The sequence below is a fragment of the Falco rusticolus genome, chromosome 11 (genome assembly GCF_015220075.1).
Source record: "Falco rusticolus isolate bFalRus1 chromosome 11, bFalRus1.pri, whole genome shotgun sequence".
Classification (NCBI taxonomy): domain Eukaryota; kingdom Metazoa; phylum Chordata; class Aves; order Falconiformes; family Falconidae; genus Falco; species Falco rusticolus.
The window spans coordinates 21185648-21207718 of record NC_051197.1 but is presented as its reverse complement, the minus strand read 5'-3'; the positions used below and the strand labels follow the sequence as shown (position 1 = coordinate 21207718).

Genomic DNA, 22071 nt, shown 5'->3' with positions numbered 1-22071 from the left:
GTTGTACATCCAACACCAGATGTACCATTACCATAGTCCTAGAGTGAACAGAATCTAACACTTCCCAGATTATGACAGCAGGTAAGGTGAGGATTTTATTTGTCTTGGGTGAATGCAAAAATGACTTTCCTAACATTTAGTATTAAAATTCTTATTGAAAAAAAAAAGACTAAGGGGTCTTGGAAGAAGTGATTTCCACTAAATAGATGCATCACATATCACTTAAATTTTTCTTTAAGCTGCATACAGATACAGAACCATACTATTTCTGTCACACAAAATGTCTATCTGCCCACTATTCACCCATCTTCCTACCCCACTCAGACATGCTATACTGATTTTGTACCAGATTCTTCCGCCATAATCATGCTTGGGATGTTCTTCCTATTACATGGGGCCAAACTATGAAAAGACATGCAGCTTGGTTTGAGATAGGACTCTGAGAAGCCTATTAGTTGTGGCACAACATCACAATGATGGCTGTGCTCTTGATGGAAAATTATCATGTGGCCTTTGGCCTATGTGGTGGAAGAACAGCAGTTTGTATGTCCACAGCTGAGACCTCTGAGAAACAGAGGTACCTTTGTCACACTCTGAGTAAATAAGGAAACAAAAGTTACCTGGGAACATGAACAGATGCAGGTATAGATAACAGTAATGGATGGAAAGACAAAAGACCAGGTACTAGCTTTTCCAATTTCACGGTAACAGCTATAGCAGAAAGATCATGAGATTTTGTGTGGTCTTTCTTGAGCCACATCCCATATCCTTAGTTTGCTGGGAAAAGGTTTTCAATAATGAAACTGAGGGGTCCTGAGTATGTGTGAAATACAGGTATATAGGGTAATAAAACAAGTATGGTTCCTTGCAGTTATGCCTACTTGAGAAGTACGGCTGTAAAATTTTACAGAATTTGTTTTCAACTCCCTTCTGCCCAGCCCCTCACCTGATGTATTTCTACAATACCATTTCTACAATACCATGGTATAACACGTTGGGAAGGAAACAACCTTGACAATATATTTAATTTTCTAGTAGTGACAATGTTTTTTTTTTTTTTTCTAGTAGATGTATTTCCTAATATGTGTCATGGGAGGTGTTTTTTTCTGGTGTGTTTGTATACCATTCATAAAAATCAAGCACAAATGGGTCTTCTTATAGGAACCATAACCTTCAGCTTCCTACTAGCTTTCTACTATTAGAGGTTTCTTTTGTGTACATTAGAAATACTTAGAAAAACTTATTCTTGGAAATCAAGTACATATTTACGTACCATTGGATAATCTGAATAAAGTAATTAACAAAGAAAAATGGAGAGACTTCTTGATAGACATTGGCTGGTGAAGAGGTAGTGTGGTGACATGATGAGTGACCAGCCACTGTAAGGTCACCCAGAGACATCCTCACCCTAGTGCACCAGTGATGTCAGCAGTACTTGTTCCTGCGATGCTGCGGGCATTTCGGGCGAGCGGGAGTCAGATTCAAATACTCACAGAGTTCAAGATCTGATCCGTTTATTGTACAAACCAGGTAGACTTTTATAAGGCATTCTATAAGCGTGCAATAATGTGATTGGCTATTTTACAAGCGTATAATAATATGATTGGTTAACAATTGTTTACTGGGAAGATTTCTGTTTTCTGCTTGTTCTAGCATGTAGGCTCCTTTCTGCGGTTTCCCAGCTCCTCTTATCACGTCCCGTTGGCCTTGGTTTTGTGCAAACATCTGCAATTTGCTCCTTTTTCTTCATCCCACTGTTCTGGCCGTAACCTCGTCTTATCTCTTCAGTATTTTTCCACTTGCTTCAGAGTTCAGTATAATCATTCAATACAGCAAGAGCCCCAACACCGCATAAATAGATTTTCATTTCCTTTCCTCTGTCTTCTTTAGGCATATGAGTTCAAAATGAGATGTTAAGTGACAGTGGACTTGGCACTTCAAATAGGTACACCAGAAAATTTTTGCAGATATGCAGCAGGTAGGAATGAGCGTAATGGACTATAGTTTGTCATGGTGATACTTACAAATTTTCATATAGGTGCTTCTGATTTCATGAATTTAAAAAAAAAATTGCTCCTGATGTTGGGTACTGTAATCAAGCAGACCAGCTCTCTGTCTAGCCTACCAGCCATATTGTCCAGTAAGAATGAGACATAGCCAAATTTTCAGTACAAAGAGGTTAAGAGTGCCCATAAATTCACATCACACTTGGAAATGAAGGCAGGCTTTGTGCCAGGGTTCTGCAGGCAGAGAGTAATGGCTTAATTGATTCTGTTACATTCTCCTCTCCACTTTATAGTTTTTCTTAAACTTATGCCTACCCTGCTCATAAAAATTCATTACATTTTACTGGATTTCAAAGATCCACTTGTGTATTAATTTTTATGTGCTATCCATTTATCTGGTGATTCTGGAGGGTTGATATTTTAAGCCTGGCATCATTTACAGGATAGATGTCTGTTGATTTTTAAATTACATGACAGCAAATTTAATGATTTTTTGTTACACTTTTTGGAATGCTTTGTAAAGGCATTCAAAGAGAGATGGCAGCATGGCTTACGTTGTTTCAAATCTCAAAATATGCCAGGCAAATTGATATGGCTTTTACCTGTATAGTTCTCATCTATTTTCTTTTGTCTCCTATATTGATGTCATCTCTAGAAAAGCCTCTTAGGAGTGGCTATGTGATTATTTTTTATTTCAGTGGGCCATGTGATTATTTTTTTCAGAACACATGGCATCAGCTGAGTCTTTCTTTCAGGTGTGAACTGTTTAAGATAGGCATTATACAAGGGAGCCTACACATGCTTGTGCTGACCTAGATTTATCCTGGAGTTGGCAGTCCTCCTGCAGAACTTGGAGCAGGAGGTAGTGAGGCTGGTAATTCATGAACATTCCTGTGGAGTTCTTTCATAGCCTTCAGCTTGACTGGAGAAGAGTTCTAGTTCCTTCAGTGAAAATCTGTAGATGGTAGAGAAGTCCATTTTATCCCTGTCCTTATCTCCAAACTAACAGCCAACTTTCACAATTTTGACCAGTGTTTAGCAGTTTGAGGATGGGAGCTGAGACCCAGAGCCTCTGAGGAGATAGCAGGAAGCTTTGCAGATTTGCAGTGAAGAGTGAAAGTGTCTGACGTACCTGCATTAGTCCATTTAGTTGACAACACTAAGCTAGAGATCTGTGAAGACGAAGAGCCTCATTGCATAAGCCATATATAGAAGTCTAAGAGGATGAGAGTATCTACCCTCTGAGAATTGATGGAAGCAGATATACAGTAGAGCAATAGTCTTGCAAGGGTCAATTCTTCCTTCTGTTGTCTTGCAAACACTCTTTAGAATTCACGACATATATAATAACAAGCAGGTGTTCAGAACACATTCAGGTAGCACTTCACTAACTAGTCAGCCTGGATGACACCAGTTTAACAGCTTCAAAGGCCATTTTTAAAAAGGTATAAATTATATCTCAAGAAATTCTGTCACCAAGTATTTGAAATTATGCACAAAAGTGTACAAATTGATATCCCCAAAGTAAAGGCACATACCTGCTCAGAAAATAGCAGGCTGTTGAGTTGTTTTCCTGCACATTAAGGCCAAAAGTCCAATTCATTTCAACTGGGGCAGAGTGGGGGTGGGGGAGGGTAATTAGTCTTTCTCTCTCTTTTTTTCTTTTCTTTTGAGTTTGGAAAGAACTGGGAAAAGTAAAAATAAGTCCTTATCAAGAACTATTAAGTTCTCTTCCAGAACCTTTCAAATATTACAATTCAAGTTATCCTTCAAATGTCAGTGTCAGATTTCAGTGTCAGGTAGTCACTGCCTGTTCTATCATTACTGCTGCTGCCTACCTTGAAAAAATTCTGTTCACAATACATTCTTTTTAAAGATATGCAGCAAGATGTTAATCTGTCTTTCCATCTATCTCTTGTACTGATTTTATTGCAACAGCATCTGGGCCTCAGGAAGAGACAGTATATTAAAGTTAGTTAAATGAAAAACCTAGAAGAAATTTGTGACTGTCTGAGATGTTGGGATTCATTTGAACCCTTTTTTACTATGTGGTGTTTACCACTTGTGCAGTTTTTTGAGGGAAGTTAGCCAGAAGCCTAGTAGAAATATAAATCATAGCTGTAGCTAAATTGAAAGTGGATCGTGACTGTATCCACAGTCAAAAACTTTTTATACAGGGTGTGGTAAATTATGAACTATGTGCTTAATTGTGCAGAATCCATTTTAGGTTGCATCCCTCTTTGGCCTCGCAGTTGTTCTTCCAGACTATGCTAAAGCTTTCAGTGGCTCATTCAAATGAATATAGGTCACTGCACATTTTCAAATACTGCCATTGTCACAGTAGCCTTTGTTAGCTAACCTAAATACTTGTAAAAATATGTCAGCTAAATATTTTTCCTTGTAAGTTGGACCATATGATAATCTGAGCCTACACCTTTGTTCTTCCCTTATTTGTTACTGATTTTAAATTACAGGCCACTTACAACAGTGACTGCCTTTCCATATCTGCCTGGACAGCAGCTAATACATTTGGAGTATTATTGAAACTTTAATGAATATTACTAATTATGCAGCTTCTTTACAGACTTCAGCAGAGCCACAGGGCACTGCAACATTCATTATCACAAAGGAACTCACATAGTACATAAGACATTTGCAAGATGCTTTCCAACAGGTCTCAACCAGTTGAAACGTTTGACCCAAATCCTTGAAAGTCTGTTGACTGTGAAGGAAAAACACAGTTCTTCAAAAAGAAGGGAGGTGTTTTAATAACATTAAAATGTTCTAGTGGCAATACTTTAGCTTTCTTTTTATCTGTCTTAGATTATTTGACAGTAGTGGTAGGCAAAAGAACCTGGTTTTGATAGCAAGAGCACTTTACTCTTCATATGTACAGTATAAGCTTCCTGGACAAAGACATTGCTTCATGTGGTAAATTGTACAGCAATTAAAAATATGCAGCATCTTCTCATAAACAAAAAGTAACACACTTGGTGAAATGATATGTTAACTGTTAACTGAAAGTTGTTAGGAAGAGGCTTTTCTCAGCATGTACTTTTACGGACAAAGACATACATCCAGTCTCAATAGTAGGTTAGCATTACTTTTTTCCAGAGAACATGAACTTTATTTTTCAATCATTTTTATGATTTAGGTATATATTCTAGGATGTCACTTTATATTGTACTGTCATTTCATGCAGTAAAGTTCTGGAAGCAGCCATGGACGAGACACTAACTTCCAGACAGCTTTCCAGCTCTCTAGTCTTCTTTTCTAGTAAGAGTATGGAGTTGAAGGGTTGTTTACCAGTATCAAATTAAGACCTCTGGCTCTTTGTCTGAAAAAGGGTTATGGAATGAAGGGTCATAGATCACTGTGTTCCTATTCATGCTCCATTGGATAAAGAAATCATGCAATCAGTAAGAGGTATGTAAATGTTCTTATTCCCTCTTGTTCCATTACAAAGGCATGTTTCAATCTCAAACTCAGAGCACAGGCATGCTGAGTTAGAACAGAGGGCCATCTAGCCTGTCTCTGGTGTCTGTGCCCATTTAAGGATGCTTAAGGAAAAAGTAGAAGAAAGAGAGAGTATGTCTTAATGATCCTTCCCCTGAAAAGACATCCTGAATTTAGTGATTTATAATCTGAAATTTCATCTGGATCATCATGTTTAAAAACTGATCATGTCTTCAGTGAATGCATTTTAACTCTTTCGGGAGCCCTTTCACAGCTTTAGCTTCCACAAGAATATAAAAATTCCAAAAAGCTCTCTGAAACAGTACATTTCTTTTCTTAGCGATTCAATTCTTAACACCATAATAGCAAGATAAAGAAAGGCCAAACTGTGCTTCTCAACTCAAGCTGAAAGCTACACTGGAGCTAAGCTTTCATTGAAGAGCAGGTAACCTTAAATTTTCTAGTAACTGCCTTCAGGTAAGAACACTTACACGGACATTAGCCGATGGGAACCTGGGTGCATTAGGAGAAGCGTGGCCAGCAGGTCGAGGGAGGTGATTGTCCTCCTCTGCTCTGCCCTGCTGAGGCCACATCTGGAGCACTGTGTCCAGTTCTGGGCTCCCCAGTTCAGGAGAGACAGGGAACTACTGGGGGTGCCCAGTGGAGGGCTGCAGAGGGGATGAGGGGGCTGGAGCATCTCCCTTACGAGGAAAGGCTGAGAGAGCTGGGGCTGTTTAGGCTGGGGAAGAGAAGGCTGAGAGGGGATCTTATCAACGCCTACAAATACCTTAAGGGTGAGTGTCAGGCCAGGCTCTTTTCAGTGATGTGAAGTGCCAGGACAAGGGGCAGGGGGCACAAACTGAAACACAGGGAGTTCCTTCTGCATATGAAGAAAAATTTCTTTACTGGGAGGGTGACAGTGCCCTGGAATAGGCTGCCCAGAGAGGCTGGGGAGCCTCCTTCTCTGGAGACATTCAAAACCCGCCTGGACACAATTCTGTGCAGCCTGCTCCAGGTGACCCTGCTTTAGCAGGGGGTTGGACTGGATGATCTCCAGAGGTCCCTCCCAACCCTGACCATGCTGTGGTTCTGTGATTTTCTGCAACTGATTTCCCAATATCCAACCAGCCAATTGTGGTGATTACGCACTTTCAACACTACTCAATAGAACTGCTTTTCACACACTGATTGTGATTTACCTAGATTCTGTTTCACCCACAGTAGCCCTTCTTATGTCTTTATAATCTGTCACATCTTTACTGTGAAATGAGATCTCACTGTATTAAGGTTTATATCCCTTTCCTGGCCAGCAAGTTCTTTTTGATGCTGGTATTGTCATCACAACTGCTATTGCAATATGCCTTCCTTCTAGAGGTTTTTTTTTCCTTTATGCACATACATTTCAGGTGTTGCTTACTGTCTTTTTTTTTTTATCACATTTTTTTAAAAGCCAGCTTTTGGCAGCTATGTCACTGACTCACCTGTTTTCTTTATCTTTTGTTTCTCACTACTGTCTCTTCCTTAAAAGGTCCTCCCTTTGGAAGAAAGTCCTTTGCTGAGTGGCCAAGCAACCTAAAACATTTTTTCTAAGATTAGTCATCAAGTCATCTTCCAGTTTATTTAACCTGGTATTTTGTGAATATTTCTTGTCTTGGGGCTGAAAGAATTCCATTTAAGACCAGATAAGCTAGTCTTCCCCAGCTGGCAGCATTTTGATCCTCTTCTCAATGGAATTTTGCAGTGACATTTTTGACCATGAAGTAGGATTAGTGGATTCTTCTGTTCTCCCATGATGACTTTTGTAATTCAGGACAACATATATCCTTTCTCCTGCCATACCACATATCTTTCTTTCCTCCACATCAGCTCTGATGACCTACTCATTGGCTCTAATGAAAATCCCCAATCATCCATGCATGTCTGTTTTTCATGTCATATATGTGCTTCTTCCCTTATCCCTCATCTGTGATTTCTTTATCTATTATTTTTGTCCTTTTCTGATCTCTGTCATGATCTTCTGTATAATGCAATTCATGGTCCAGCCCCTGCTTATTTTTATTGCCCCTTCCTCTCTTCTTACAGAGCTAGCTGCTCTTTCCCCCTTAGTGTGTCTGCCAGTTTCTTGTCTTTATTTCTCCACCTTGATCTTTCAGTTGGATGTGTTTTTGTTAGCCTTGTCTTCATGGCAGGAATTACTACTTTTCTTTTCTGGGTCTCTGTGTTTCAGATTCTCGTTTTCTTCAGGGATTTACAATCTTTGAATCTTCCATGCTGCCTTTTCTTTTCTCCTCTGTCATGTCCTAAAACCCCTTTAAAAACTTGATTCTATGTACCCATGGCAACAGTCACTTCAGATTCTGTGACCAAATCAAGCACTGAATTAATTCTGCAGTGCTTTTCTTGTTTACCATATCACATAAAAATGGGAGAGCTGAATTTTCTTATCTGATGACTCATAACTCTCCACTAGAGAAGTCTGAGTGCTATTTCTTAGAGCTGAGTGAACAACTCCTGAACAAAAAGTCATTTAGTGAAAGTAACTGGTTTTTCTTTTTTCCCAGTTATTGTGAAACAGAATCTGTTGGATTTTTACAAAGAGTAAATATTCACTGGTTGGTTAGGATGTGCTGAGCTTTGGAATACTCTTCCCAAAATCTTTAGAGAAGAAAGTCAGCAGTGGGCAACACATATCTGGAATGGTGAGGGAGGAAATAGGATAAACCTACTTTGTTATCACCCATCTGTTACTCCCACAGATACTGCCGCCTTGTGCATGAGCGATGAAAAACATGTGAAACCATGCAGTAGGTTCAATTTGAAGGGATGGCTTTGCAAACCCTTGGCAAACACTACTACGAAGCTGCAAGCACCCTTCAGTCAATAAGAGCAGCTACTAATAAACTTGACACAATGTATGATTGAATGCTATGTAGGTTCAGAGCCCCAACTAGCACGTTAGGAGAACTACACAGGTGTTACATGCAGAACATGCACATTATCAACTACAAAATTAGGAGTGAAATGCAGAAGCGGCTATGATACATAGGAGGAAGCTTAATACTTAAGCAGGGATGTAGGTGTATACAGGGTTGATTGATCTTGTGAGATAAGGTGCTGGTTTGGTTTCTCATGTCAGTGATACTAGAAAGAAGCTGTTTATCTGATTATACAGATTATGGAGAGGATTAGTTCTTTTAGCAGAAGACTCTCCTACAAAAAAGATGCGTCCTGACCATCTGTTGCCAGATGGAAGTGTTCTACTTCTGAATCACTGGCTGCATATTTAGAAAATGAATCTTTCATGGGTAGATCCACAGCACAAACTGTTGTGATGAACCTCATATACACATGCTGAGGTTATATTTTATGTTTACTTGGCCTTAAGTTATACTATGGCTATATACTCCTGTGAACATATTGTTATTTAGTAGATAGCAAATCCTGCAGTTTGCACCCACCCTCTGTGAGATGTCCTGGTTGCCTGAATAAGAAGTACATAATTTATCACTAAAAAATGCAAATACAACATAGAGGTCCCATTTCACTTTTACTTTGACATCTGTAAATTTATTTGAGGAGTCCGTAGGATTCAGCATATATACTTAAGTGGCCAGTGTGGGCAGTGTTTTAATATTCAGGCAGGCCCAGAACACAGCCAATTGGCTCATACACCTTCATGTATAAGCCTATGCTTAAATTTCCCCGGTGAAAATAAGTCACATTTTTTTGTTATTTTTTTCTTTAAGATCTTTACTGTGATAGTGACTGTGACTGATCAGCCCCAGAGCTGAAGCAAGCAATGCACAAATGCTCATGTAGATCCTATATGGCACGCTGCAAAGTGAGTAGAGAAGGTGTGGCTGGCCATAAAGTACTTCAGGGACCTTAAATACTCAACTGAGCATTGACTGAGGCAATGAACTGTGAGATAAAAGGTGCAGTCATGGATGCATCAGGCAAGCCTGACTTACCCACCACCTCCAAGCACTACCAAGCTTGACCCTAAGAGGCTCTCAGAAGCAGTAATTCTAGTGTCATCAGTGTGCAGCTAAAAGAAAAAAAAAAAGTTTTAAATCACATAAATATGTTTTATTTGTGAATTATTTGTTCAGAACTTTTAAGATTCAAGACTTGTTACACTGGATTTAAACCAGACCTGATATTACTACTCCATTGCATGGCCTGTGTCATTCATACCTCACTAGCCATTGGTAATACACAGAGCTGCAGCTGATTTTGCCTTGCCTGTAAATCCATTCCTGACTGCAGAGCAAGCTGCCGACTAAGACTAGCTGTTTAAAGCATTCCACATATTTAAATATTTTGATTCTAAAACAGAGATAAAAATGAAGACAATGAGCTATCCCAAGATCTATAGGGGGAATTATTCTTTCTCTGCAGAGATTCCCACAACCGGCTGCCTGACTGTGGGAAGGTGTCTTTGTAGGTACCTTCTGAGTGGCAAGGGTTTTGTGTTATTACAGTAGAGGACTGTTGTCACATATGTGTTGGATGGGATTTTGTGTCAGCACCAGGATTTTGCTCCTTCACTTCAGTGGGATCTTTGTTTAAGTACAAAGCTATAGGATTAAGATTTGCCTTGACTTCACAAATGAAGTAATTTTATGAAATTCTTTTATTGGTTAATCCCATATTAATTTGTCTGCTTGCAAAACAAGTGCATTCTTCCCTCATCTTCTTAATGTAAAAATGACCTTGTTATTTCTGATAATGCAGCTTGTTGGGCAAAACTTAATCCTGTCGCTACAAACATAATCCAGTGAATCCTCTTCTTGCTGATAACACTTTTTACTATTTGAACTCCAGTGGAAGCTTTTGATTTGGTGTCTGACAGGCTTCCAGGTCCTCCTAGTGTTAATCTTCAGATAATGAGTAATCTAAGGAAGAGAGGGGTATAGTTTCTCTAGTTCCTAGCTTTCATCTTTCATGGTAATAAGATTGTATCTCAATACTGTTTCAACTGCTTTCCAGATTTAAAAAAAATCATCTTATTTAATTTCAAGACAGGAAAGCACAATTTAGTTCTCAATATCATCACAAATGTACACCCATCAGAAGGCCAGCAAAGAATGAAGAAACAAGAGACATTTGTGCAACATATGTGGAAATCACTGGGGAAAATATTGTGTTGCTGTATGTTGCACTGCCTCCAATCTGCTGATGACATTCCTCTCCACATTTCATTTACTTTTGACATAGATGTTGCTGTCCGTTGGCAATCACTGATGGCCCGGCAGATGCTACAGGGACCTTGTTGGCTGTGGATTAATACACTTGTGAGATGGAAGGTTATTTGGAGGAAGTGGAAAGCGAGTAACTGTGCTGGGCTTCAGAGGGGAAAAAGCATCTGAGTTCATTACTAAGGTTCACCAGTTAGTGGCACTCATGAATTTTCACGTAGCAAAAGCAGCCAAGAGTGCCTTTTCCTGCTCTCATCAGGGTGATATGCAATTGTTCTTCTCTCATGTGTCTCTCAGGTGATAACAAACTATTATTGCACAGTTTAGATTTCATTGGCTTCACACCTTGCTTTTGAATATACATGAATATATTGACTTTGATCTGTATGATCTGTGTCCAGGTTAACTTAAACAGTAATTTCTCCCCCTCCCATCTTTACCATCAGTATGAGCTATGTTACTTCTGTTTCTTTTTCCTGTTATGTACATAAGATATATATTCTTTCTCCTATTGGGGAGAACTGCTCCTCATGTATTTCTTTTCTTACTCTGGCAGATCTGGAGCCTGAAAGGATCATCATTCCTATTTTTTCATTTTACAGCATTTTTCTAGGAGAAAAGCAATTTGGAAAAAATGTCACATATTTGGCTGAGAACACACTCCCTAGCATTTTACTTGAAACAGGTATAGACATCAGTGTACAAAATTCTCTGTTTTATTACTCCTATCTGAAGATGAGTTCTTTGATATTCTGTATGTTGGTTTGATATTCAGGTTACATCAGATACTAGACTTATCTTTATTCTGTCAGTTATTCAAATTCAACAGCTCATTTGCTGTTCGTAGAGTTAGGGTTAGCTTCACATTGCTTTGTCTCTCCTCTCTCCTCACACCCCAAAATCAACACCAACATCAGCATCACGGAAAAAAAACTTTTAATTACTGCAGCACCTAACCCTAAAATGTATGAGAAATCCTCTTGGAGGAAGATTGAAATTCTGGAAAACTTAATGAACTGTGTTCTTCTAAAGATTGTTCTGGATATACATTTCAGTTTTTCCACCATTAATATGGTTCAGGTTACAACAGTATTTTTCTCTGATGATTTTCCTCAGCCTTAGAGAAGCTAAATTATCAGCTAAAGCTAATCATGTAAGAATGCTTTCTGATATAAGAACAGAGACTTCATTAGCTGTGAAAGCCTGAGTAGAGTTTGAAAAAGCAGATGTCTCTGTACATATGCATGAAACAGAGAGGTAGCTGGACCATAGGCAAAAATAAAAAGAGAGATCTTCACCGACTGTATTTTCTATGAGTAGAGTATCGACTACTGTAAAAATTAACTTTAAAAAGTGTTTTTTTCACTCCAACTAAATTCAGCAGTGACAAGAGTTACGAAATTTGGTATGAGATATGAAAGAGTTATGTCGTAAGTATGAAACTCTTCAAGTTTTCACTGTAACTGTAATTCTTGTGTAGCTGGATATCAGGACTGTGCCTTTGTGCTCATCAAGGCAAATACACTGGCTGGTGCAGGAACTCTCAGCCTGGCCATCTGCAGAGACACAATAGTAGACAATTTGAAGCAATGGACTAGCTTGAGACAAAGTGGTTGACTGAATTCTTAGCCACCTTCACAGCTAAGTGACTAGTTGGTACAGGAACTATCTAGGTGGGAATTTTGAACTGTCTTGAAGGCTTCCCCAGGCAGCTGCAGCCATGCCCAAACCAATTTGTGTGTTTCGGTATGTTGATTATCAACCTAGGCAGAGAATCTGAACCTTCCAGAGACCGCCCAGCCAGTTCATCCTGCAAAATTGATCAAGCTGTATATAAATATCCTTTAGCCCACAAACTCTAAGTTCTCATGCTTTACATTCATGAGGCATACTCACCCTCCTTACAAGTAGACACTGATGATAAGTAGGTAGATATAAATAATACAAATGATAAAAATAAATGTCAGTATCTCAGAGGAAAGTATCTTCATTGTTTTCTTGCTCTTTTTCTTCATTAAAATGTCATCATCTTCTCCATTTTCCATTACCTTTAGGAAGACTATACAGATTTGGCACATAAAAATGGTTTCCTATCATGAAGATTTGCTTTCTTCTTAGCACAGTGAACTTATTTTCCTGTTTTCTTGACAAATCCAACATTCCCCAGACACATTCTCTGTTTACCTCCTGGCAAGTCACTACAGTTTTACCACGCTGTGGAGTATAAGTGCTACAGATAGTTCTAGTGAGCTTTATTTGCATTTTAGTAATTTTTTTTTTTTTTTAGTTCAGAGTGTATCTTTACACCTCCTGAATTATTGATAAGCACTTTTTCCTTGGTGTAGGTGAACTTCACCCATAAATGGAAAGAGACAAATTAAATAGAATATGCCATTTGTATTTCTAGCTGAATCCTAAGTTACAGGGAAACCTGTGATGGAACAGACATCTTGTAATGATACAGTAGTGTCTTAGATCTGCTTGGCACTTGTATAACAAGCTATGGAAGATGAGCAGCACCAGGCTCTCAAACTGCCTTCACACTGGCTTTCACCAAAAAAGGGGCATGCCAGAAGACAGTCATACAAATGGAAGCTATGGATAATACAAGTAGTAAAACAGTGAGAAGATTAGGGGACTCCCTTTCAGAACTAAGGGCATTTAAGTTCATTTTGTGGCTCTGGCAGAAATGTGGTATAAATAAAACACTTAAGGTCATATTCAAGCTGTGAGCCCAAGTGCTTCCTCTTCTATTTCTGAGTAATGTTGAAAGTCCTTAAACTCTAGGCATCTTAGTTACATTAAAAGTCGTTTAGAGTTACCAGAGCCCATTGCTCATGTCAGATTCAAAAGAGGTGGTTTCCCTGTGAACCTGAAGTACCTGAGCCAGTAGGCATGCCTAGAAATCACATATAGAATTTATTTCCAGGCAAAATCCCGGGCAGTGACTGCTTTTTGTAAAATCATTCTGCTGTTTTGGCCATGGTCTCGTAGTTAAAAGTTAAAAAAAATAAATCACCCTAGAAACATGAATACAATTCTTTCATATTGAGGAGAGGTGCCGAGGCTTGTTATAAATGGAATGAATTTTGATCCAAATGGGATCAGAAGCACTGAGAGCATGTGTGTAACAACTGTGTGTGTTGAGGATGTTCAGCCTATGGCTGCCAAGTGTGACATTCACCTGTGGCTCATAGCCGGCCGTCATTCAGAGCTGCAGTGGACCCCTGCTGCTCAGTCAAACGCTGCTGTCCAGAGCTCCTCCTGGAGGTGTGTGCCTGCAGTATTTCTAACAAAAGCACAGATGTGAACATAACTCCCTAGTCTAGCAGTGAGGCGGATTGGTGATGACAAGTGGCAGGGATAGGCTTGTCTGGAAAGTGATCCTGTAGGCTGCTGTTAGGCATACCCCCAGAACAGCAGCTGGAGGGAGGCAGGCTGCCTAATGCATACAGTGGGCTACTGCCAGAGAAACTGTTTCATAGGCTGCCTAGTAACTAGTTACATAAAAAGACTTCATATGACTGAAACAACTAATTCTTTCCCAAGAGCTATTTATAGGATTGCTTGTAGCATTTCAGCCATGCCCTCACAGATGACTTCTTGATGCCTCACTCAGACTGACTGATCCTCCTCTAAACTCATAGCAGCAACCTCTGGAAAGGCAATTTCACATATGGTATATTTTTACCCTGTGTAAAGGGTGTTCCAGGCTCCAACCTGTGTCCACCTCCATGTTAGGGAAAAGAAAATTCTGGGACACACCTCAGGCTCTACAGTTCATCCCCATTTTGGTGCACTGAGAGCCTTAGGCACTGGCAGACACCCATCTGCAATACTTGTGTGACATTAACAAGAACATGTCTCTCCTTTGATGCTATGATGAAGCAGATGAATCTTAGGTCCTTTTTGTTCATGAGGTAACAGCTGAAGAGCAGCCACATATTGGTCCTTAATGCGCAGAGCTTGTTCTCTTTTCTTCAATGTGCTGTTAGCAGCCAATAAATAATAAATAACTGCTATGTTAGTGTCTCTTTGATGAGCTGAGCCTGTAGTCCCAATGTGCAGTAGCTGTGCATGCACATCTCCATATGCAATATTAATGGTTATATTATGTAACTGTATAACAGAGCGTAAAGAAGTCTCTGGGACTCTTGCCCGAGTGAGGGTTTGAATGGAGTATGAACAGCAGAGTTTGGCCCCGGATGCAAACAAGTAAACTGATCAACAGCAGAGCCACCATTTTCTATTTGCTTGGTAAATAAGTTCAGCCTTTAACAATCTGAGAGAGATTTCAAGAACATATGCCATACTGCTTGCTTATGAAACATTTTCTTTTTCGTTGCTTCTGATAAACGCAAGCTGAATGCAGATAACCACTGCTGTGTTTGATAGCACCAAAGACTGGGCTAAAAATGCCCAGAGGGACAGGGTGCCAGCTGAAAAGCTCATAGCTCCCAGGGAGACCCCAGCTGGTGCATGCACAAGTCTCACTGAACAGAGCAACAGCTCTGTTTCCACATTTCTACTAACCGACTCAGAAGGGTAGGAAGGCACAGTGTCAGACTCCCTCAGCCACCTCCACGAGGGGAAGAGAGCATCAAAGATGCTCAGTGCATTGCTGGGAGCCAGGCTGCACGCACACATAGCATAATATGTTTTTCCGATATTGCTTGGAAGCATCTGCTTTCTCTTCTCTTTAGTGTGCTGCTTCCTGGACTGTTCAGCCCCAAGCCCTGTATGAAACATGTACAGGCACAGGCAGGGCACGGCAGGGGGAAGGAGTCAGCTACAGCTTGCTAAATCATCAGAGGAAGAAAGGGAATCAAAGATGGGTTTGGGAGGCCATGAAAGAGAGCAAAGGAGATGCAAGATACTGGAAGATGTGCTACATGAGAAAAGCTGAATGAGGAAAAAGGAGTATGTGAAAAGGATAAAGAGAAGCTGGAGGGGGAACACAAGGAGACTGGAAGGAAAGAACAATAAAAAGAGGAGTAAATGGTGAGACAGAAATGAAGAACAGTAAGGGGCACAGTTGAGAAACACAGAAAAGGGCTGAAGGATTAATTGTTTCGGTATATTTTAGGAAGAGACAGGAGAGAAGCTTTTAAAACTAGAGTTTAAAATCTTAAATAATCAACATAATAGTGGTTAGTGGATGTTTGTTTGTTTTAAGAAAGAAGAGAATAATCTAGAGGGCCTGCCCAGCATTTAGAATTTTCTGATTCTTGAAGATGCTAGCTCCTCTAGAGACTTTCGTCAATTCACTGTTCCAGTCATGGGCTGATTCCTAGGCTCATCACTTCCACCAGCGCATTGGTTTCTGCTCTTCTTTTGCTATGGTAGGGATTAGTAGTGTAGGTTTGTCTTCCAGGTGGTTATTGCTTTTTGATTTGTTTTATTTGTAACAACAGATCTGTTGTAAGGGACTAGGAAAGTTTTTGTAGCTGTGGTGTTGAGAATAAATATTCTGTGGATCCTTCAGAACCAGAAATCTACTGTACTGTGATTGCAAGACAACAAGCTTGGTAGTTCCTTCTAGTCCTCTGTTCTGTAGAAGCCTGGTAGATTAAAATTTTAGTTTTGAAAACTATTAAGCCTTTGACTAATGCCCTTTCAGCAAAGCCTTCCAGTATTAACTCCAAGAACATGCTAAAATTTATTTGAAGTCCATAGAATTAGAAAAGCTCTGCTGAAAAGCGATAAAGGATTTGTTTTGTTGAAGTATGCAGGGATATAATTAAAACAATTATACACAATATACACAATTATACACAATAGGCAATAAAACCTAACACAAGTCTTCGTATAGATACCATTAGTTGGAACAAAAATGGCTGGAATCCATTTAACAAAATAGTGAAGTCTAAAGTAACTTGAAGCTCTTTCATACTGGAATAAAGGAGCACACATGAACAGTCCTCTTCCCTGTTGTAATTCTCACCATTCCTTATTTTGGTACAAACCTGTGTTTTAAGCAGGACTTTCACGGCTTGCTGTGGGCACAGTATTCTAAACAATGCTATCCTCTTACAGATGGACACACTACTCTGTTTCTTTCACAGGTGAACATGATTTCAAACAGCAGATGTCAGTCTCAGAGAAGCTACATGACGTTGCCATGCTTCAAATTAGTTGAGGTAAGAAGACACTGTAGATACTTTCTACTTTCTTGGGTGTGTTTTTTAAGAAAACGCTCGCAGCAGCAGCAGTTTTATATTTTACCAGCATATTTATGTTTATCTCAGCATGGACTGCTATCTGCTAGCTGGCAATCACTTATGGCAGCTGTGAATAAAAAATTTCTGCCCCCATGCTGTCAGTTCTTTTTCCCCAGTTCTTTCATTAGAGGGAATGAAGGGGGATCCCTATGCCTGCAATTTCATTTTAAGTGACTGTGATGTTCCGAAGTGCCAGAATCCAGGAGAGTGAAGTACCTCTGAGCTGGACCCATATAGATATTGGAAGTTAAATCTTGATAGTAAAACTCCATCAGTCTAGAATTCTTTTTGTTTATCACTCTTAAACCACCTTACATTTGAGGGTAAATATAATTATTTTCATTTTAAAGATAGGAAACAGTGGAACAGAAAGTTACTTTAGTTGTTCAAGGTTGTTGAGGAACCTAGACATTGTGGAATAATGCATATTGAGTAACTTAAGCACCATCTATACCAGTTTGTGTTTCTTTTGTTTTTATTTTTGAGACTATTCTTACTGAAGGCACTATAAACAATTCCTTTTCTTTATTCAGATGCTTGTAGATAATGCTCATAGTGGAAATTACCCCAGTTATGTCTGTCCTGCTGTGGAGTTGGAGCTGCAGCACAGCATATATCTATTTGTTTCTATTTGATCTGACTTTAAGGTGGCTTACTTCAGCCCCACCATGAACTCAGCAAAACTGGCCAGCTGCAGGGATTTTGGAGAGCCTGGCTGCTCTGGCTATATCCCCACTAGTAACCTAATTATGCTAAAGCTAGCTTAGCCAGCGTTAGATCCAGAGGGGTATGGATAAAGAAGCTGCACAACCATAACGGGATGTGTGGCGAGGGACATGCTCATTGCATTCAAGTTTGTAAGGCTGGCAGGTACAGCCCCTTAATCCCTGTAGTAAATCTTGTGCTAGCGTTTAGGTGTAAATGAATACGTTGCAGTCATGCAAGGCCTGTGGTGTGGAAATGTCCCATTTCTGGCTAGGTGCAAACTCGCTTCTAGAGAATGGACAAAACTATGCTGTAAGAAATATATGATAATCTTGTGGAACCCAATAAAATATTGGTGTGAAGGAGAAAGTAACTTCTTCATATGGCAGGTTTTACATTGGTAACTCAGTTTAGGGTAGTTGTGCCCATTTCTATTGGCAGAGGTTTTGTTCCCATTTATCTTAAGGCATTTCTACATCCAAAACATTTGGATCACGTGTAAAATTCAGGCACCATTTTGCCTTTCTTTTAATGCATGCTAATTATAATGAAAAGTCTTGATGGTTCATGCAAGGTTTCCAGCTGATTTGGTATAAGGGAACCTTAGGGAAATGATTAAACTGTATTTTGAGCACAGTACTTCCTGACTTACTCATACACACTGGTACCATTGGATTCTGTGGACTGCAGATCAAAGTAGAACATCTTCAGATAAACATTGCTTAGGCTGAGGGAGAGTAGGACATTTGCATTCAATTTTCTGTTCAACCACAGACTTCCTGTGCCATATTGAAAATACCACTTGGGCCTTACGTCCGAGGCATTGGGCATCGTTACACCTGGATTTTACTCAGCCTGTTTGATAGCAGTTCCAGGGGTTTCAGTGGTGCTTAACATTGGACTAAAGAAGTAAAAGTTGAGGACCATTAAGATCCCTCTGTGGATCTAGTTCCTAGACTCTGTGTCTTGGTATCCACCTCCTTACCTCACACTGATACTGGGAAACTGGTGTTCTGGTTGCTATAGGATGCTTAGATCCTTCTGATACATTTAGAGACATCTGATAAACAGAGAGTGGGCAGTGTCACAAATTGAGGGACAATATAGCAACATGCCAAAGAAAAGTTTTTTACGGTGTAAATATTATGACTTAAGTGACCTTTCCTGAAGAAATTTTCATCCTCCATAAGGTCTTTCTTCTTTGCGTTTTAAATTACAGTGGTTTTTTATCAGCGCATTTTGGAATTTGCTTCCATGTGGATAGAAAATTGCTTCATTGTCTGGCATTATTTCTGTCACATCATTTCAGCTCATTTTGTAACTTGGCAATTTATGTTCACTGTTTGCAAGTAATGTTTGTGATCCACTGTGACAGAAATCACTGCAGATCCACTGGCTTTTCTTGCTTGTGCTATGTCATACTGAGACAGCATCAAGATGTATCATCAAATCTAATGGCATTAGGGGATCCAAAACTGATGATTTCATGATACTGTTATGTAAGTTTATGTCATAGAAGTCGTTAGGGAGATGGTACAGAGCAGCTAGAGCTGTAGATGGGGATCAGGAGACATGATTTCTATTCCTAAATGTTGGGGGGAATTGCTTAGCCTTATTCAACTTCTGGCTCATTATTTGTAAAATCTGAATAACAATTCTACACCCACATTTGATAACACACACAGATAGAAGTCAACAGACAGGTTGCAGCAGTACTGTATTCTAAAATAATTTGGTTTTTTATCATTGTTCTCCAGGATCAAAAAGTGATCCAAACGTTGTAACAGCTGTAATTCTTTTTTTAAAGCAACTGGGTAAGAGAAGTATGCAATATTTGAGCACCTGGGTTTAGGTGTTTGGGTGATGAAAAGGTCTGTGAGCTTTCTTAGCTTTCCTTTAAAAAATTCCTTGTATGTTCCTCAGCTCTCTAGCAGAAGAAATTAGTCCATTCACATACATAAAAGATGTGATAAAGGAACAATTGCACGTGCACTTAAGTTGCAGCTGGAGAGCAAAAGAAGGTATCAGGTAAGGGTTCAAGTATCTGCAGCCATACAGCCACAAAATCAAGCCCTCTATACTGATAAAAGGGAATAGAAGCCATGAGATGCCAGTGGCAGTAGTGGTGACTCCCATTTGGTGGTGATTGCCTGTAGAGACCTGATGTGTCTGCAAAGTTTATAAGACTGGGCTATCTGTCAGAGAAACTGTTTATTTGCAGAGGCACAGTAGTAAGTGGCTGTGTGTGGCTTTGCCAGCCTGTATTTCAAGAGTTTCTTTTGCATGGGACACAGAAAAAATCTGCTTTCCTGGGAATCTGTCAGCCTTTATTGACTTGCGTATTAGGGACTTTGAAAAGATTTAAGTGGGATACAGGGTATGACACAGGACTGTACACAACTCCTAGCTTGCTTCTCAGAGAGGTGTGTCTGAGATGCCGTTGCTCTCCATGGCACTGATTTCCTGGCAGCACTTTCTCCTGAGCTCTACAGCAGCTGGGAAGCAGGGGCTTAGCTCTCAGCCAGGGCTTGGCCCAGCACTCCTGGCTGGGAGGTAAACAGGGGCAGCACAGTGTGGGGCAGCACAGCTAAAGCCACATGAAGGTCAGTAAATACCTTAGCCCTGGCAGGTGTGAATGTGCTTGCTGGAACTTACAGCAGGGAATAGTTACATACGTGTTAGGTTCTATTTAACTTTTTTTTAGAAAAATATGACTTTTTCATGAGTAGCCTGCAGGTTAGGAGCAAAAGAAAAGGTGGAGATGAGAATGATTTACATTAGGGAAATTCTAAGATTAGTTTCTGTCTTGCAACAAGGCAGAAGAAGGTTTTCTGCACTTCTTTTGCTCCCAAGCATAGGCTCAACTCTGCTAAGCAATGATGTTACATCAGGAGATTATTTATTTATTTAGTAGATCCAGCTTCTGTGCTCTTGGCCTTTCTAGCAATATTTAGTGGAATTTGTTTCCTAACTTGTTTCTAACCTTGGGAGAGAAATTATCTAAACAGATAAGATGTACAGAAACTTTCAGTGGTAAGAAAACCAGGGTGTCTGTAGACTTCATTCTTCTGGTGATAATAAACTCTATACTTTTCAAAATGTCAGCTTTTCTTTACAGAGCAGGCTTGTAAGATACTACTGTTAACCTTTCCAAAAACCTCTCTTCTCTTCAATTCACAGATAGAAAAGATGCACCTGGATATTCTGTCATCTGTTCCAGATACTTTCATTAGTCTGATTCAAAAAGATTAATCTCTTTTTATCTGTTGATCTGAGTGGATGGAACTAGGAGTTTGTATCTGACTACCTAAGCTAGAGGAAAAAATTCAAATTCTGTAAGAGGTTGAAAGCCCAAAAACTGAATCTACATGGCAGAACCTGATCAATGCAAACATTTGTTATATGCTATTGCTGCCAAGAGCTTCTGCTGGTTCAAGGCATCATTTATGCAGTCTTTTAAATACTTTATTTTCCATATCAGACATTGAATTCTTACAGTATGTTGCTGCACTTGTTTATTTATTGTTTTCCTGCTAGTACGTTTTCCATTAAAGAAGTTAATGTAAGCATCAGATTTTGAGATTAATCTTCTCAAAACCATTCAATATCAGAAGTTAGTTTCTCCAGAAGTACCAACTCATGCAGCTATCATAGCAGACCATAAATTTAGATTCTAAAGGCCAATTATTGTCCAAGAATACTGTTCAATTTTCCTTTGACCTAAGTTTTTTCTACCTTGTCCATTCTTATGCAAAAGCTGAGTTATTTCTGCAAGCCCTGAGATATTTTCACTCATTTAGTGAAGTATCTTTTTCTAGCATGTATGCTTACAAGTAACAGCTGTGAGGTAACCTTAGCTATCGCTCTGTAATGGAGATATTTTAGACATGGCAGTTAGCTATCAAAAATGCCGGCTGGACTCAGTCTTAACTACCCTAAATGTAACTGTACTAATCTTGTAACTACTTAGTATCACCAGGTGCAAACTTTCTAATCTTGCACACTTTTGCAATGTTATGCTTAGGCATTCTCCTACTAAAAGCATTAATTGGTACTATTTAAACAATCTATTTTATGTGGCTTTTATGGTTTTCTTTTTCCCCACTCATTCATATAAAGATACTCACTGGAATTTCTAGACAAGGTATAATTCTTTCACCTGGTATTAACTTTTAGGAATTACTAAACTTACCCTTTTTGAATGCAGGAACCAGAATATTCCTAACTCTGGCAGTGGGCAGATATATTAATATAAGTACCTGTAAGAATATTGACTTCTCTGTACTTCAGAATTACTTACATTCATCAACTACCTATCAAAGTTTGGTGAAAAATTTACCTTAATGTGCAAGCGAATTCTGACTTCTTAGACTAGAGCTCTCAACCGTGCTTAACACTGATAGGCTTCGTCCTAATTTAGCTTTTGTTGGGGATACTTTTTGTAGCAATACAGCGGTGGTTTTTTTCATGCTTCTCAGGAGA

The 22071-nt window shown here is 39.4% G+C and overlaps 1 protein-coding gene across 1 annotated transcript in view; it reads left to right on the top strand.

The window, feature by feature from the left end:
* PLPPR5 (phospholipid phosphatase related 5) overlaps nucleotides 1–22071 on the top strand; it is a 191164-nt gene that overhangs the window by 110716 nt on the left and 58377 nt on the right. The window contains exon 4 of the mRNA XM_037403636.1: nucleotides 16729–16803. Coding sequence (XP_037259533.1) covers nucleotides 16729–16803 — 75 coding nt within the window. The remainder of the gene's footprint in view (nucleotides 1–16728; nucleotides 16804–22071) is intronic.